The sequence below is a fragment of the Struthio camelus genome, chromosome 19 (genome assembly GCF_040807025.1).
Source record: "Struthio camelus isolate bStrCam1 chromosome 19, bStrCam1.hap1, whole genome shotgun sequence".
NCBI classification, from domain to species: Eukaryota; Metazoa; Chordata; class Aves; order Struthioniformes; family Struthionidae; genus Struthio; species Struthio camelus.
In genome coordinates this window covers 12,816,221-12,834,196 of record NC_090960.1, presented here as the reverse complement: position 1 = coordinate 12,834,196, position 17,976 = coordinate 12,816,221, and the positions used below count along the sequence as shown (strand labels likewise).

The 17,976-nt window shown below is 49.7% G+C and overlaps 1 protein-coding gene across 13 annotated transcripts in view; it reads right to left on the bottom strand.

The window, feature by feature from the left end:
* The window catches only part of PIK3R6 (phosphoinositide-3-kinase regulatory subunit 6), a 51,374-nt gene that overhangs the window by 24,226 nt on the left and 9,172 nt on the right, over positions 1-17,976 (bottom strand). For 7 of the 13 annotated variants that reach the window (XM_068913246.1, XM_068913252.1, XM_009673726.2 and 4 more), the window contains 3 exons: positions 5,652-5,784; positions 1,904-1,987; positions 377-468 (listed from right to left, as the gene is read on the bottom strand). In XM_068913246.1, coding sequence (XP_068769347.1) covers positions 377-468; positions 1,904-1,987; positions 5,652-5,664 — 189 coding nt within the window. In that variant the 5' untranslated portion in view covers positions 5,665-5,784. Of the gene's footprint in view, positions 1-376; positions 469-1,903; positions 1,988-5,651; positions 5,785-7,352; positions 7,441-11,084; positions 13,328-13,495; positions 13,627-17,976 lie in introns of those variants that run through there. The other 6 variants (XM_068913249.1, XM_068913250.1, XM_068913247.1 and 3 more) reach the window with 6 other exon arrangements.

Below are 17,976 nucleotides of genomic sequence, written 5' to 3'. Positions count from 1 at the left end.
CATTCTGGAAGGAGTAAGTGACATACACGAGAAATTTTCATCATTCAAGGCAAAGCCTGTTTCCCATGGCAATGGTGCAGGCTATAGCCCTACCGTGGTGTCCTACAGACTTTTCCCAGGCTCTTTGCTATAAGCCACAGTCCCCAGCTGGGCCTCAGGTCCCCAGAAGCACATAAGCCAGGATCTTCTCAGAGGCACTGACTTTTGGGGGCCATAGGGAGAGATGGGGATGCCCCAGAAGCATCCCTGCAGGCAGGGCCGAGCCTTGCAGATACAGACGACTTCCTGATGCTCTGCTCCCCCTGGGCACTACAGCAGCACCAAGGGCACACACCACAGGGGCTAGCCATGGCAGTCAGGATAAGGCAGCACTCACCCTTTCTAGCTCTTTCACCAGGATTCTAACCAGGATGGAGCTGTTGCTGGGATTCTGATCAATCTTTTTATGCAAGGTCCATCGCAGCATCCCTGAGAAGCGAAAACCAAGAGAGAGGTCAGGCTGCCAAGGAGAGAACTGATGGGTCAGGAGTAGGGTTTGACAGAGGAATCAGGAGACCTGGGCGCTATGCAGCACTCTTGCGCCATAAAACAGCCATTGGGATGCTGTACTGGCATCACTATCAGAGCTAAACCAGTGCCTTGATTCTGAATGCAGTATTAATGTGTCGTACCTGGAAAACTGTGGGACCTTTGGGAAAGCATCACAGATGATTTCCAACACCCTCCCTCTTCAAGGAAATAGCTGAGCACAGAGCGGCAGGGCCTGGCCATAATTCCATCAGGCTAGTATTAATATGGAGCAACTCTCCGGATCACAGCTACTATCAGTGCCTCTCAGGTTGGCATCTGACCCTGGTTAGGGCATGACTGAGGCAGGATTCCTGAGCTAGGCTCTCCCTCTTACTCGCTCTCTGCTGTGAGCAAAATCATTAGTGTTTCCAAGTCCCACTTTTCCATGTAGAGATGATACTATAGAGCCAGGCTGAGAGCACAAGTATGGATGCACACAAATGCTTTTGAAATCCTGGGAATGAGTGACTAGAAAAAAGCAAGACAGGGCAATGGACTAGACAACATCTTACATTTCCTTTCAGCCCCTGTTCCCTCTGCTGCTGCTTGTTACTGCCTGGTTTCACAGTGTGCCCTGAGGAATCTGGGTTCTTGCCAGTCCCAGCACACAGCACCTGAACACTGGCTGCCAATAACTCACACTCAGAGCAAGAACCATGAAGTTTTTCAGTTCTACAGATGTCAAGGCCCATTCAAGACAAAATCAAATTTAATTAACTGTAAAATATTCCCTGCACTCCAAGTAAAATCAATTTCTCAAACTCAGTTATGTTTCCGAAGGCTGTAACAGTCCAGCTGCTGGCTCAGCTTTATTTTCCATAACAGAAATACGCAGATTTCAAATGACTCTTTATCAAGGAGCCTAGCAGTGCATTGCAAAGTGATACACCCACAAGGAGATTTGGGGAAACTAAAGCAGATAGGTACTGAGTTGGACAGGGCTGTGCAGAGAGTTAGTGTCAGAGCTGGGAACAGAGTCAAACTGTCATTTAATGTTCCTCCTCAACCCTGGGCCCTTCTAGGTGAGTTAAGGGTGAAGAAGATGTAACAAAGCCATGTGGAGGTGGGATGAAAGCTGCTGTGGTTACTGAGTGACAGACACCAGCAGTGTGCCAGAGATCTGGCAGCTCCGGGAGCACATTAGAGACTTCAGAGAAGCTGTGAGGAAGCTGAGGCCATCCCATGTCCCCTGGCCTTGGTGTCATCTGAGAGAAGAAGAACGAACGGTGCAGGATTTGGGCCACAGCAATATGCAGGGAGGCAGCAAGGGTGATGGCTGGTGCTGAGCCCTTCTGGGGCCTCCGTGGGAGCTGTGTCAGGCCATTCACCTTACCTCGGTCACACTGGAAGGCCGGGTGGTGTCCGTCCAGTTCTCGCAGCAGGGTACGCACACGGCGCAGGATATCCGACTCCACCTCTGGGAAGATGAAAGGAATGTGGGCAGTGAGGCCAGCTCTGTGCCTGCACCTTTCGAAGACCTGCACCCGGAGACGTGCCCGCTGGCCTTCACATGGACAGGACCCGGGGAATGGCTTTGGCACTGGGTTTGTGTGTGGTGAGCGTGGTGACTCCGAGGCCTGCTCATGGCATGTCTCTGGACAGGTGTTATAGCAGACTTTTCCAACCTAAGTGAGCCTTGACGGAAACAGGTCAAAGCCCTGGCCTCAGGGCCACTGGGGCCAGGGGTTGAATGTCCCCCCAATGAATTGGTGGCCCATGCAGCTATACTGAAGAGAAAAAGAATCCTGTAGGGATGTGAAAGCAGAGAAACTCTGTAGAGAACTTTTCCTGTAGGTAAGACTGCAGAGCCCTTCTCTCCCCTTGTTCAGTAAAAAATTACACGTTTAAAAAAAGAAGTTATTGAAAAGAAAGCACAATTTGGCACTGTGAAAGATCAGAAACACTTCTGTGTTTTGGCCAACACACTGCAGGGCACCGTGTGGATTTGGCTTGGCTGGGAGCTGCCTGGGGACAGGAGGCAAAGCTCTCACAGGCACCTGACACAAGGAGCATGCTTATGATGAGGCCCATGCTGACAGCTCACCACCTCATGGGAAACCCATACAGAGCCAGCCTCCTTGGGCATTTCACTGTCTCTCTTCCACCTGGGAGCCCTGACAGCTTCTCACCGGCACGAAACCACTCGCCTGTCAGCCCCTCACACCTATGGCGTGGCCCCACACCACGAGGCCTCAGCTTCCCGAATACCTTCAGCTCTCTGATGCAAGGACCTGAGGCCAGCGCTCTTGCGAGAAATGTTGTCTAGTAACCACTACATATACTTCTCGTACTCTACAGCATCAAAACCAAGCTGCATCCTGACCTCGGACAAAAATAACAAGTCTGCAACCTCAGACCCAGCTAGGGTATGACTTGACATAGGGTGAGCACTCGTGATCACAGGTGAATTAGCACGTCAGCCGGCTGGCCATGTGCTCTGAGAATTGCAAACGTAAAATAAAAGTCAGCCCTGAAGACGTGTCGGGTATGGGCCAGGAACGATGCAGGGTGGGTCCCTTTACTTCACTGTGGCCTGTCTTTTTTTCCCTCCTTACACGGGGCTTCTCTTTCCCCATCTGCAAAATGATTCTTCCTGCCTTGTAATGAGAAAACCACTATACAAGGTTAGGTATTATTAAGTGATGTTCTCCATCTGCAGGAAGTTATAGTCTGGAGCAGTCAAAACATGGCTTGATCCAAGGACGGATCTCAGGTATCTGTGATAACTGTATCCCCATGGCCTCTCCTGGTGCAATCGCATGCATCTGTGTTCACTGGAGCGGTCTGAACTGCTGTTAGCAGTGATTGAGCAGGTCTTGCCCATGTGGCAAGGATGCAAGCAACGAATTGTTTACCCAGTTCCAAGGGAGTTCCAGAATCATACTGCCAGGTCTGAGCTGTCTCATGCATGTGGGATTGCTGCAATTACCACATTCCTTGCCTAATTTTGGTTTTGAATGTGCCTGTTTCCTCCACAACCTCTTCTGCCACAGCTTCATATTCCCTAGTGTCAGAGCGATGGTGATAGGGCAGTGGTGAGTGGTGACCTTTACTGTCAAGACACGGAGGAGGCAGTTGAGATAACACTATTTAATAGCTATGCTCGAGTACCACAGCCTTCAAAGCTCCTTCCTCAGGCCTGCGAGGAGATAAAGAAGCCAACTGTGCTGGGTCCAGCTAATGGAGCAGCTGGAGCTTTGGGATTTAAAAAGGAGCAGTGACAGGAAGGAGGTGGATTGGGAGCTAGTGGTGTGAGTGAGGCCTCAGTATTGTGTAGGCCAGCTGCAGAAAGGAAAACATGAAAATACCGGGGTGGGCTTTACAGCTTAAGTGGAGGGCCAGACAAATAGGGTCTTCAAGAGGCATCTCCAGTGAGTGAAATACCATATCCTGTGGGCAGGGGGCCACTCATTCATTATCATGCAGGAGGTGGGGCAATTTTGAGTGTCTACCCCTTCCTCCCATGCAGACCCATGAGCTGTCTCAGGGCAGGTTTGCTGCAAGACCCAGAGCTGAATTTTTGCCCTTCCTGCCGTGCCTTTTAGAGGGTGTGTGGGCCCTGCCCACAGCTGGCATACAGGGCAGTGGATGTGGCACCCCAAAGTTGCCACCGTTCCCACCGGTGAGGCACAGCAGATGAACCACAGCAACACAGGGGCAATCACCCCGTTACAGCATCCTTGCCACCTCCTCATTCTCAGCTCCCAAGGCAAGCAGCGCAGCCAGACTCATGATGAGCCTCTCAAAGTCTCTCATTTGCCTTCTCCAAGCCCAGGACTGCAGTGCCCAGAGTCCAAGAGAAGGGGGACCAGGGCACGTGAGAGGCAGACACAAGATCTGCTTAAAACAAGACAGGAAATGCAAACATGAAGGTATTGGGGATGTCCCATTCCCAGGTAGTGGGTGGCCCATGCTCACCACAATAGTCAACATAGTACTCCTATTTACTGACCCACCCCCCCCCCAAGGAAATGCATCCCATTAGAAATGCCTGTGCAGAGGTTCATTCAATTCAAGCTTCTTCTGCAGAGGCTATTTTACTCCTGTGGCTTCAGTCAAGGCTGGGTTAGAAAACAGCCACATACTCAGGTTCAAAATGGTCAGGACCTGCTGCTGAAGTTAAGTGCGAATATGGGGAAAAACTCATATCTGCTGACCTAGGTCACGCCATTGTACCCACACAGGGAGAAATTACAGAGCAAAAGTGTTCATGGAATTTTTCTCATTTTGGAAGTGTTATTTGGGGAAGTGTCAGAATTTTGCTTTGGAAATTTCTGCTTTCTCTTCTGTTATTTTCTCCTATGTGATTTTATAAGGCTCTCAAATTTTACTATTATGTTTATTGTTTTTGTACCAAAGAATTACACGTCATAATGGACTATTTGAAATATCCTATTCTTTCTGTGGTGTATATTTTCAGTTACTATGGGAAGTTTTTTTCTTAGCACGGATATAAATATTATGTCCCCTTTTTCTAAATCAAAGTGACTGCAGTGATGGTATCTTCAGGTTTCTTCATGGGGAGCAGAACGTCAAAGTGTTTGTTCTAGTATAAACAAGAGACACTTTGATCTAAAAACAAATCTCAATCTAGTAGCGAAAACTATTAGTGGTTTAAAAATGAAATAAAATGCTTCGGTGTTTATATCCTGACCTAGAGGTGCACAGAGACTGACATCACATTGTGAAACAGCATAAAAACAAAGCATAGATGGAAAAAAAAACATATAATAAAACATTAACTTGTTTTAAAATTCAGATGTGAATATTTTCCAAACCTAGCATTTTCAAAGTGCCAATTCTACAGGAAATCCTCAGGCTATTGCTCGGTCATTTCATGTCTCATTCCCCATCTACCAAGCAGGGTTTACAAATACCTTGTGACGTTATGGCACATGTTGTATTATATTACTCTGCTCAAAGACAGTTGTCCCTCCCTTGATAAGTATGTATTTCACATATAGGGAAATTGAGGTGGGTGAATCAGTCAGGCAGGTATGCTCATAGGCCCCTGGCCACCCTGGTCCCCTGCCACCTCCAGCAGTAGCTCTCCTGCCCCCTCCGCGTGCGGCATCATGGACCTGTGCTCTCCATGGCTGGGTCAGGGCTGTAGCAGGGGACAGGTGCAGCGGTCGCAGGGTGTCTCGGACAGCAGGGCAAGTCAGCAGCTCCCTCTCATTCCAGTCGGGCATGGCCTTGGGTCCTGTGTCTCACCTGCAAAACAAGGGCACGCTCAGCTCAGCTAGTGGTGGAGAACAGGCTTGATCTGAGCCCTGGGAAGGTGGCGCGCAAAGCCACTGGGACACCATTGGCACACAGGCAGAAAGCCAGGGAGCCCTAGGGTGGAAGATGCTCAGTGAGGGAGCCATAGCCCCAAGAGCAAGCACAGCATGTGTCAGGGCCTGTGTTTTGCTGGAGAAATCTTGGAGCTGAGCCCCTCTGAACTTCTGGCCCCAATTCTTGCAGGGAGGAGTCTCCTGAGGATGAGCACCAGCATTTATTCCCCAGGAATTCATAAGAAACATTCAGGTTAAGTCAAACTGAGTCTGACACCTAAACTCCAACCAGAAAACAAACAAAGAAACAAACAAAAAGAGTTACATTTCTGTGAGGTATCTATGCTTGTTGTCCTGCTCTGCTCTCCTCCCACACAGCACCTCAGAGAAGCAAATCCCAAGGAAAACTTGGGAGCAGGTTATGCTCCGGAAGGAAGCCAACCAGGAGTCGGACAGCTTCCCTTGTCCTCAAGCACTATTTTCTTTGAAGACGGAGAGAAAAACAAAGAAAACAAAAAAAAACCCCAAGAGCTGAGAAGGAAGGAAGGGGAATTTGCCTGCGATACAATCACCAGCAGGCTGGGGAGCCCAGCATGGGGCAGCCGTGCTCGGAGAGGCAGAGCTGATGCCAGCTGAGCTGTGTGCAGGACTGGAACACAGCTGGGGAGCCACAGCAGCAGGCCTGCACAGAGAGGCACCTCTGACACACCCTGTCACAGCAGCTTCTCAGCTAAGTGGTGGTTTCTCAGGGCCCACAGCTTTGGTGCCCCGTGGTCCTGTCCTCCCGGTGCCCACAGCTAGGCAGCAACTCCCCAGCTCACTGCCCTCTCCCATCTCCCTGTTGATGATGCACACCAGCAATGATATGACTGTGGTGCATGTATTTAAAGCCTAAGTGACCTGGAATACCTCTTTCAGCATTTCTAGATTGAGATTTTTCAGCCAGCAGATTTTGTCTTCTGTTCTCGCAATTACGGATGACACACACACCCCACCCCTAACCCGCCAGCTCTGAACTCTATGATTTCCCTGAAACACCTACATTTGTGTCTGATAATGGGTAGCCCATCTGCAGCTGTCCTTAGACTGGCACAGATAGCAATTACCATAAAGGTCCATCAGTCCTCCAGGTCCCTCTCAGCACAGTCAGGCCATGGGCTCTCACTGATGCTCATGTTTTTGCTCTGTTGAAAACCCAAGCAGGACCTAAAGCTATAAATCTCCCCAGCCAAACCCAACAGATCTGCAGCTGAAAGGGAAGATGGACGACATGAGTGGGAACACCCTCAGCCTTGCCATACACAACTCCAGCCCCCAGGAGCATCCTACTCTCAGCAGTTTTCTGACGCTCATTAAAGGTTTCCTGCAGCAAGTGAAGTTTTCAAAACCCACCCCAGGCCTGTCTGGCCTTTATTTCTGGCTCTGGCTCTGGATAACAAGGCCTGGCATGGAGCCAGCGTGGCGGATTTCCTACTTCTTGCTGGGCAGCAGCACGGTCACACTTACCCCAGTGGGGGAATGGACTGCACAGGAGCAGCTTCCAGCTGTGAGGGCAGCTCCGGTGGTTTTATCTGAAAGCGGAGAGGCCAAAAAGCTGGAGAGACCAGGAATTAATTATAGCAGAAATTGTGCCTCTCCTTGCACACTCTCCTGCACACCTTCAGTCCAGGGCCGTGAGCAGGGGGAGAGTCTAACTCTTCTCGGGCTGAATTGGATGCCTGATGCCAATTTGAGAGATCCATACATCTTTCCAGTACATGGATACCACTGCAGCATGGACCTGGCTCCCAAGAAAGCCAGCATTGAACCTTGAGTGCTCTGAGGTGCTCTGGGGGTGGGTAGCAGGGCAGAGGACTTTAACTAAACTCAGCAAGCCATTTCCTCTTCTGCACCCTACATGGAAGGAGCCACCTGAACGCCATGGCACTTCCTGCGGGTGAATCGTGGTTCTGCCCACGGCATTTTCCTGTCTGCGGCATGGCACAGCTGCCCACCTTCCCCTTCTTGCCCACTCCTTCACTCCCCCAGCCAAGCCATGGCCCTGCCTCTCCTTCCCCTAACACCTTCTGCAAAAGCACGGTCAGGCTGTGCCAGAGAGGTGGCAAGGGGACAAAGAGGATGCTGCCAGCCTTTGCTGCCAAGAAGGCATGCCAGACCCCCTCATGCCTCAGGGCTACCTTGATGCTGTTTTATTTTAGTCAGTCATCGCACAGCTTCCTCTTCGCTCTATTTTATCTCGGCAGCAAAGGTTATAAATGCACCCGGCCTCCCACAGCAGCTTGGGCTCTGCAGAACCACAGCTCTGCTGTGCAAATGACATCCTCACTCCCAGACCGGGGGATGCAGCATGGGGGTCCAACCTTTGCCTGGGACCTTGCCAAACTGCCCAACCTGCTGGATCCATCATGCAGCGTAACTTCCTCCTTCATCCTCCACTCTCCAGAGATGTTCATCAGCCTCTCGTGCAGAGCAGTGAGCAAGAGAAAGATGCTCTCTCGTGCTCCAGCCACAGAAGGACCGCTGCGCTAACAGCCTGCACCAAGCACCATTCATTTGTCGTTTGTCTTCTGACACACAGAGCTTTGCTTCTGGAAACAGAAATGGTCCATGCCTCCAAGGATACCATAGTCTGGGCCAGAGGAGGGAAAGTTCAGTTAATCTTCCGAGTCTCAATGGCTCAAAAATTACAGGGAGCCCTCTCAGATCAGTGCTACAGAAGGAAAGTGAATGCTTCTCCTAACCCTTTGCTTGCATAACCTGGAGCTTTAGGAAGAACGTTAAATATCGTACAGTAGCATTATTTTGCTTCCTTATTTGTTGTCACTGTGCTTTTCAAAACTGTATTTCCTGAGGAGAAAAATACTAAGGTCACCACCAGCTCAAGAGACCAGCACCACCACTTCTGAGCAGCAAAATTAGTGGGCTGCACGCCTGGCTCTTCCGCCTTTCATTCCTTGAGTCTCAGAGAGGCCGTCTGCTGAAGCGCAACCGGCTGCTAATTGTGTCGGTGGTTTTCCACATCCGCATCCTACCTACCAACACGTGGGAGGAGAGTCTGCTGGCCAAATTTAGAACCTGCTCACAAGCACTTGGTTTCTAGATTTAGAAAAGGACTCAGAACTGCTGGTGGGATGTGAATTCCTGCGTGCCTGAGAAACTTCAGTTCTTGATTCACACATTTGCCTAAAAAGTGTTAGCTTTCCTCACTGTCTGCAAAGAACAGGAGTTGCTGATGTCTGCGCAGCGGTAGCTGGAATGCAATCAGTAACCCGGCTGCAAGCTCTGAGTGTTAGGGTCTCCTCAGAAAATTTAAAGTAGAATGCTGAAAACTATTCTCCAGTTCATTCAGAGGGTTAATTTAGGTCTAGTCACACTATCTATGGGAAGACAGATGTCATATGAGAAGAGGCACATAAGGACATACATGGAAACAGGCTAGTGAGAAAGCCTTAGGTGGATTCTGGCCCCTGCCAATCACCAGCTACTGGTTCTCACTTGGTCTGGCCATAAGCCAGTAATGGAAGCTAAACAGGCAGAATATTCTTCACTTTATTTTCATGGGGGAAGTTTTCTGCCTGCTTTGCTCCCTGAATCAGCCTCCGCAGGATGAGAGCAGCAGGGTTACCAATGGAAGAGGACGGGAGGGATGTGGGGCTGAAGATAGGAAGGGCCGGACCACATCAGCCGCTGTTCAGGGTGGCTCAGGCCATGGAACCACACTTGCTCCCCTCACCCCACCCCCCCCAGCCAAGGCAGAGGAGGATTCTGGCTGCAGTTCCCTCCTGGGCATCATCAAGACTTTCCTGACCCCAGCTAGGCTTGCCATACACACTGACACAAATCCAAACCTGGTAACACACCTAGAGCAAGGAAGAATTTGAAGAATACAAGAGCCCGTGCTATAACCAAGTACAAAATTAACCCTTTGGGCTGAGCATTTAAAGAGAAAAGCCTTTTTTTTTCTTTTTTCTTTTTTTTTTTTCCTGGAACAGCAATGGAGCAGGGAGACAACTCAATTTGACTTTGCAAAGCAAACATAACAGATAGGGAGAGAGAGAGACCAGCCCTCATAGTTATCCTTCAGAAGAGGATCTTGGCTGCCAGGTGCCCGCGTCCCCTGTTCCTTGTCCATACAGATGCTGGCTGCTCCCCTGCTGCATGAGTAGCTCTCCAGTGATATTAATGAAGCCAGCTTGATTTACACTTTAGTTGAGCTGAGAGTGGCAGGTTCAGCATACCTTGAAAGAAGACTGTGAGCTCCCGATGGTGATGCTGCTCCGGGAAGAGCCTGACTATAGAAGACAAACCCCATCACCTGGATAGGACCAGGTGGTCCAGGTGGTGGATAAGGATACAGCAAAGCCCTTGAATGCTATCTAGTAGCTGTGTGTCACTGCAGGGACACAATAACCTGAGAGGACAGACAGGACATCCTCTGTCTTTAGCCCGTCCCTGCTTCAGCTGCTGGTGGGAGGATGAGTGATGCTGGAATCATTCCCTCACTGGAGAGGATGGAGAGGGATGTCCCTGTGAGCAAAGGATGCAGAGACAAGTTCCTTCTTACTGACCCCTCTGCCATCACCACCCCTTCTGCTCATGGACCATCAGGCAAAAGACACTGGTGACAGCCACCCCTGGACTTCATGCTCGTCAGGCCCTGACTCACCACATGCTGTGAGCCAGTGAGCCGGGCCCCCATGCCCATGGCTTTCTTGGGTGCTGCATGAGTCAGCAGGTGCAGAGACATGTCTGAGCTGCATTGCAGCTCCTCTCTCTGACCCAGAGAGTCTCTTGGACTACATCCTCAGCGTTAATCATGCCACATTACCGAAGCCCAACACAGCAAAAACAGGTTGTCACCTTCTCACCAGAAGAAAGTGACAAGATATCAGTGCCCCCAGCTGGAGACAACTGCCTGCACCAGCCTCATCTCACCTCAAATTATTGATCCCCAGAGGACAGGGGGATGTTTTCCACATTTCTGGGGATGGGATCTAGGTAGTACCTAATGAGCTAATGCAAGCCTTCACCTGGATTGCTGTCATCCCTGCAAGAGAGAGGGTCACAAACTGCTTTTGCCTGGGAACCCCCCATCAGCTCTCCAGAAGGCTGGAGACAGGATCCTCCAACACAGCCTGACCTTGCATCTTCCCTGCTACAAGAAGGAGCAGAGGGGCCATGCGATGAGGAACCCTCTCCCAAAGCTGCTAGGCACAACCCACTCCCTGCTGCACTCACCTTCCCTTGGATCCTTCCAGCTCCCACAATCACAGCTCCCTTCAGGGCACAGGACTGTCCTGGCAGGCACATTGCAAGGACGAGGGAGGAGAAGATCATGGATCAGGCCTGCCTGAAGGGCACTGGCTCTTCAGTAGAGGTGTAGCAGGCAGGAGCTAGACAGTGAAACGGCAGTCCCTTTGCTGGAGCAGCATCTGCACCGGCAGCCCACATAAAATGCTGCCGAGTTCGGACAGGGCTCGCTTCTGCCCTGTGAGCATGTGTCAGAGCTCATTGCTCACCAGTGACCACAAGCTTTCTACCCAAAAACAGGAAGGGCTCACAAGCCCCAGCCAACATACGATAGCTGAGTCAAGGAGAAATACGACGGTGGGGACGTAAGAGCCAGCCCTGCAAAAGTGCCCACGAGAGGCAGAACCTGCTCAGTTCCCTGCTCTGCACCCACAAGAGCTCCTCTGCTTTCTGTCCCCCTCCTCCCCCTTGGATCTCTTCTCTTCCTTGCTGCAGACGCGAGACACATTTCATCCAGTACCTGGTTATTTTGCTGTCTGCCAGCTCGGCAAGACTGGCGTCTTCTCTGCATTCATCCCACTTCTTTGCAGTGCTGCAATTCCCTGATTCCTTTCTACATTTCTTAAAATGCCCAGGATATCATCAGTATTTTATTTCATTTGCAGGAAAAAAATAAAAAGGGGGTGAGAAAGGAAGTCACATTCTTCCCTTCAATTTTCAATAACTATGATATTTTTAGTGATAAATCCTTAGTGACTCAAAAGCTACATTCCCCAAGAGTTCAGGGTAGTTACAGGAACCGCCTAGCTGTAGTTGTAAAAGTGAAGAACTTTGCCCTGAAAGAAGAGTTCACCCTGGGTACGTCACCTTCACTCACAGAAGGGCCCTGGTTTGGGCAGAGCACTATGCTGTCCCACACCAGGGAAGGGCTCTCCTGACCACCAGCCTTCACATATTTCCTGAATGGCTGCAGCCTGAGTAATGATAGCCAGAGCATGGTCACAGTGACACCACTAAGACTGCTGGGGATTTTTAGAAATGCTTCCAATACACTGCCAGTAAACGTCCAGAAACCTCTACCAGCTGCTGGGGAATCTAGCTGCACCAGGACCAGAGTTCAGCTGGGATTCTCACCTCCCTACAAGGACAGCATAAACTGGAAGGGCCTCAGGAGGCCACCTGGGCCTTCCACACAGCTCATTTCTCTTAGCAATGAACCCTGTGCCCTCGTGATCTACTCCAGCCTCCACAAGCCCCAATGCTGGGACAAAAGAACCTCTCTTGAACCTAACATCTTAAGCCATCCAGGCAAGTATCCCAGCAAGTGCATGGTGTAGAAATAGGATTGCCTCCATAACCTGGTACACCCATTAAAGGAACTATCTAGCTCTGAAGGAGTGTGCCTGAAAATGCATATCATTGCCCCCAGAAAAGGGTATTCCCCTCTAAGATCTGAGCCACAACTGAAGTTGAAGCTCAGCCTCTTTTTAGCTGTCTGTGTGTGAGGACCCTGGGCTAGGATCAAGAATCCCACGCCAGAGGATGGAGATGTGTCCATTTATGTGAGTTATTTCAACCCCCTTCATACCTGGTGGACAGCAGTATGACTCAGGCTGTTTCTGGGAGGCATTTAAAATGAGGATGCACCATCTCCTCAAAATACTTACTTCTCTGTTTTGTGGACCTTCAAAAATTGATGGAAATCACTACAAAAACAAAACCCCTAGACTAGGTGAAACATGTGAAACATAAAATAAGAAGATGCAGAAATATTTGAAGCCGTGAAAGAAAAACTAAAGTCAAATATCGTAGCAATGGGAAGGCTGGGCTGGGCTGGGCTGGGCTGGGCTGGCAGCAGACTGGCAGGTTCCCTTGTAAAGCTGAGCCGCTCCATCTTGCCTAAGGGCACCTTTCCACTGCCAAACACACTTCTGACTTGGTAAACACTGATGCCAGGCAGTTTTTCCCTTCACCCAGCAGCATCCCAAACATTGTAGCCTGGAGCTCTGCTGAGCATGGCTAGCGCAGGGAAACATCCCCTCTCCCATCTACAAACAGGGCAAGTGCAGCCCATGGTGTACTTTCTGATAGTTATATTTAGTCCTGCTCCAAAGCCAACCCCTATGAGCCTTCTGCAGCCCTGTATTTAGTTACAAATTCACTACATGGGTATGTCTGAGGTTTCCTGTGGCTGTTTATCAGCTCGACTACAGACGCTTGCAAAGAAAAACCCATGTGTTGCACAGGAACAGAGTATGGAAAGCTGCTCCCCCAGCTGCACTCCTCCTTTCCCCTTCTCCCCTACCCTACCACCGATTACTGCCCTGATCCCAACTCTTCCCAATTTGGCAAGGGGAACTCTGACTTGCTCCTAATACAAGGAACGATTGTACAAATACCATTGGCAATGGCGAGTGAGCTGTTCTGCTCCGGAGCGTCCTGAAGTGAGATGCAGCAGGTCCTCAGCCGCAGGAGAGATGCATGAACACATGTATTTGCAGTGTCTTGTCATGAGATGACAGATGCCCTTTAGAGCAGATCAGAATTCACTGTCCCCTCCCCCTTCCCTCCCCCTGTCTCTCTGCAGTTGCCTTGAAGTGAGATTGGTTATGAAAGTAGCACATCAGATGCCTCGTCTAATGTTACAAAGCTCTCGCTGCCTGGGGTGGATGTCCTGCCTGCATTTCCTTTCAACTCTGATGAAAGTGGCTGAAGTAGAAGTATCAAATGGGACCAAAGGAGGATTTCTTGGCTGGATGACCAGAAGGAGAACTTTGAACAGGCCACTTCTCCCAATCTGACCTGCTTTCTTTGACAGTGCAGCCTCTGGCTGCTGAAAACTAACAGCCTAACAGCCTCCTAAACACCACACAATTGCTCCTCTTGGACCAGGGGGTCATCATTTATACCAGGACAAACTGATGCTACAGGAAAATCTACCCACGGAGTCCATCAGAAGCAGCTATTACATCCTGTTTGTACTCCCCTCTTCAACCATGTCCAAATGACAGTGAAGTTGCCACTAGTTTTGGCCAGATTTGATCCCCAGCTCAGTTGCACAGCTCAGGTAGGAAAGTGGGACAAATCCAGCCTTTCAATCTCCAGCCCTCTTTGCTGTCCGAGCAACAGTAGCTCCTAGCTCCTCTAAGGATCCAAGATGTGACCAAGAAGAAACACTGAGGGCAAGATCTGGCTCCATCTCACCTTACGTCAGCTGCCTGAGGGTGAGGTGTCTCAATTAAAACAAAACTGTGCAGAACTTTCATTATGAAACTCAAAAACCACATAAAAATCACCTGGGCCAGATTCCATTTATGAAACTCATCTTCTAGTTTAGTTTCTGTTTGGACAGGGTGGAGGAGACCTGCAAAGGAGGCAGAGGGACCACATGTTGCATGGACCAGCCTGGAGCCCTTCTGGACTGATTTCCAGTTTCAGCTCAAAAGCTGGCAGTGCTTGTGGTTTCAGACAGCTCTGATGTGAAACCAGATGCTCTCCCTCAGGTTCTCACTGCCAAGGAAACCTGTTGCAAGCTCAGATTCTGCTTTCCAGCCACACTTTGCTGTGATACTTGCCTCCTGGCTGCTCTGGCAAGGCATATCACTGCCAATAGACTCACGCTCATGGAGGGAGAAGGCGAGAGAGACCTAAATGCACATACAACCATTTCACAAACAAAACAACTCTGCACCTCTCACAGTTCTCAGACATTCATTTGCCTGTCAGTATTTAACAAGCTCCAAAGCCATTTGCTAAAGCTGGTGTGGAAATTGAGGCTGCTTCCTGGACACTAACGACTCTTTGGAGAATTCCTCACCAACGTCACTTTTCATTCTTTCTAAGGGAAGAAACGAGTTTTCCGGAAGCATCAGCTTTTTAGATTTAGCATCTCTCTTTCCATTCCCAGAGTCAGCTATGGAAAAACAATCGAAGGGAAAAAATAAACGCATTCAAAAAGCCGCTGCCAGATTTGCTCAGATAAACAGCCCAGGCAAATACTGTCCACCTGAGGGAAAAATAAAAGCTCGCAGAGCTCAGGCTCCAAACCGTGGCTGACCGAGGAGAGGAGCCAGCTGTTTTCTTGAGAGGGAAGGAGCCATGGGTTGGCACAACTGCTCCATGCCTCCCTACAACAGCACCAACAGGCCCTTGCTGACTGAAAAGAGCACTTGCTACTGCTTTAAAATTCTCTTCTTTGAGCAATACCTGGCTTGTACAATACCTTAACCAGCACAGTCACTGATGGTACAGTCCCTTCACCCTAAAGATACTCTCCGGATCACCAGCTGAGACCAGCCGTTGTGTGTTGCGAGCAAATCCTTTACTCCTTGAAAAGTTTCAGGGCATGTTCATCTCCTTGTGCTGTGGAGCAAGCCGTTCCAAAAAGAGCAAACCTCTACTGGAAGCTGCACTCAGGTGTCCACTTCTGCCAGGCAGTGGAGGGAAGGTCACTGGTGGCTCAAGGAGGAAGTGGAGCCATTGCCCATGGGTTTGGGGGACAGCTGGAGCAGAGAGACCAGAGCCAGAGTTGCCCCGGCGTGTTGTGCATGGCATGTTTCCCCCAGCATCAGCAGACAACCAGCCTAGGGATGGACTTTTGTCATTGCCCTGGCAGCAGGGAATGAATGTGACAACCGCCAGCAGGGCTGACATGGAGAGGGAAAGAAGTGGGATGAGCAAGAAATGGATAAGCATATAGTGATGCAGTTGTAACCCCATGAGGATAATGTCAATAACAAGATTTGATTACACAGTACAGACAACAACAGAAGCCACCGCTTTCAGTGGGACTATGAACATCTGCTAGTAACATTAATCTGGTAGAAAGAATTACGCTAGATACTGCCAAGCAAAACCCATCCCAACACAGATCATTCACGACAATAGCCCCCCTTTGAAAGCTCCTGCTCAAGCCACGTTTGATGGACGGTGTTGTCTTCAAGGCATGTCACAACTCAAAATAGAAAGTCATGACTCAGCCAACACATCATCTGCCTTCAGAACAGTCGTTAACACCGCCACAGTTCACAGAAGCAAGAAAGCAACTGAGAAGAAAGTCCTGAGAGTCCCCACGTCTGGGTAGGTGATATGATTCCATAAGGAAGGCTGTACAGAACCAACTGAGAGTCTTCTTGGGAGAACTCTCTCCCAAATACCTGGCTCAGGGGAGCTGTTATTTCTTGTGAAAAACATCAAAACTCCTCTATGTCAAATTCCCACCAAGGCAGGGGGAAGCTGGGGCTGCTGGAGAGGGATGCTGCTGCTCTCTACATCCCAAGGGCCGTCTGCAAACCTGTAAGGTGATGACTGATAAGGAAGCCTGATGGCCCTGCTGCCACAACACCTGTGCCCACCATGTGTGTGCCCCATATATCAGAGGGTGGGAATTCAACATATCCAGTGATACAGTGCATAGGGCATCCCCTGCTAAAGGGAATGCAGGCAGCTTTTGCATTGGGGTCCCTGATGCCAGTGAAGCAAGGAGGGGTCCAGCATAGCCAAGACTGCTCTGCAGTAGCATTCACAGGAGAAAGGCTCCCAGGACTCCCAGAGTGAAACCGCATGAGCATAAAACAGAAGATGGAAACTGCTGCAATGAAGATGTGTGGATCAGTGTCTGGCAACGAGAAACAGTGACCAGTTCCCTCCTCCACACCCCTTATGTGAGGCAGGGCTATTTTGGGCAAAAAAAAATAGTAATGTTTCTGTCATTGAACAGTCTGAACATCCCTTCCCACAAGGCCCAGAAAACCACAGTAAAACCACTGCTAGCTGCCCTGTGCTGTCTGACCACTCGGCTGTTGCCGGTCAGAGTAGAAAAAGGCTGCATTCTCTTCCCCAGCTTGCCATTACTGGGAGCATGAACATCTCCTCTCCCTGCCAGCTGGCCACCAGTTCTCACCAAACTTACAGGATTTTTCCTTTTTAAGAGAGCTAAGCCTCAGCCAGACTTGTGTCCACCCAGCCAATGGCTATCCCGGACAGAATGATGGACAGACAAACAGCAGACAGTGGAGGGATAGCTCTGTCTCTTTAGGAAAAAAAAAAAGACTAACAGAACCAAAATATATGGCAAGCTATTTTGGGAAGGAAACATCATAACTGATCTTCATAGCAGCCTTGACCAATACTGGATGTCAAGTCAACCATATGATAGCAGCTAGAGGCCCAGCATTTCACAGCTAGCAGAGGGAGGCTGCACGTCAGACACGCACAAAGGCCAGTGCCTGCCGTGACCAATAAGCCAAGGTCTTACCAGAACTGCAGCCAGGAGACTTCACAGCCTCAAACTACTTCCTCAGATCAGACTAATATTTGAGAGAAAGCTGTGTACTTTGATTCATATGATGGAGCAGGGGCTGGGTGTATATTTCACCAGACCGCTGCATATCTTCTTTCATTGCAGATATAAAACATTCCTTTAGGTGTGAAGGGCTGTGAAGCATCTGTCCCTTTTGTTCAGTGGGACGTGAAGCTGCAATGGCTGAAGAATGCCCCGTGGGTTTGGGGCATCCAGAGAGAAGCTCAGAAACTGAGCAAGAAAGCCTTGGGATCTATGTACTCACTCCACCACCAAAGTACCAGTAAAGTACACACATAAGAGCTTGTATAATACTAAGAGGAGATAAATCAAGCTTTGAAGCTCAGAGGAAATTGTTTCCTTGTTCAGGAATAATCAAGAGCACAAAAGAAAAATTGCTATTAATTCATACACCTACTCAGAAGGCTCCTGAGGGAAGGTAATGGCATCTCAGGGATGCAAGTGGTCATGCTACGACTGCTCAGGCTTGGTGCCTCTGCTGTAGCCAGAAGGATGCTGCCAAAGGCTGTAGAGGTTCCACCTTCAGGAAACACTCAGCAGGAGATGACAGCCAGTGCA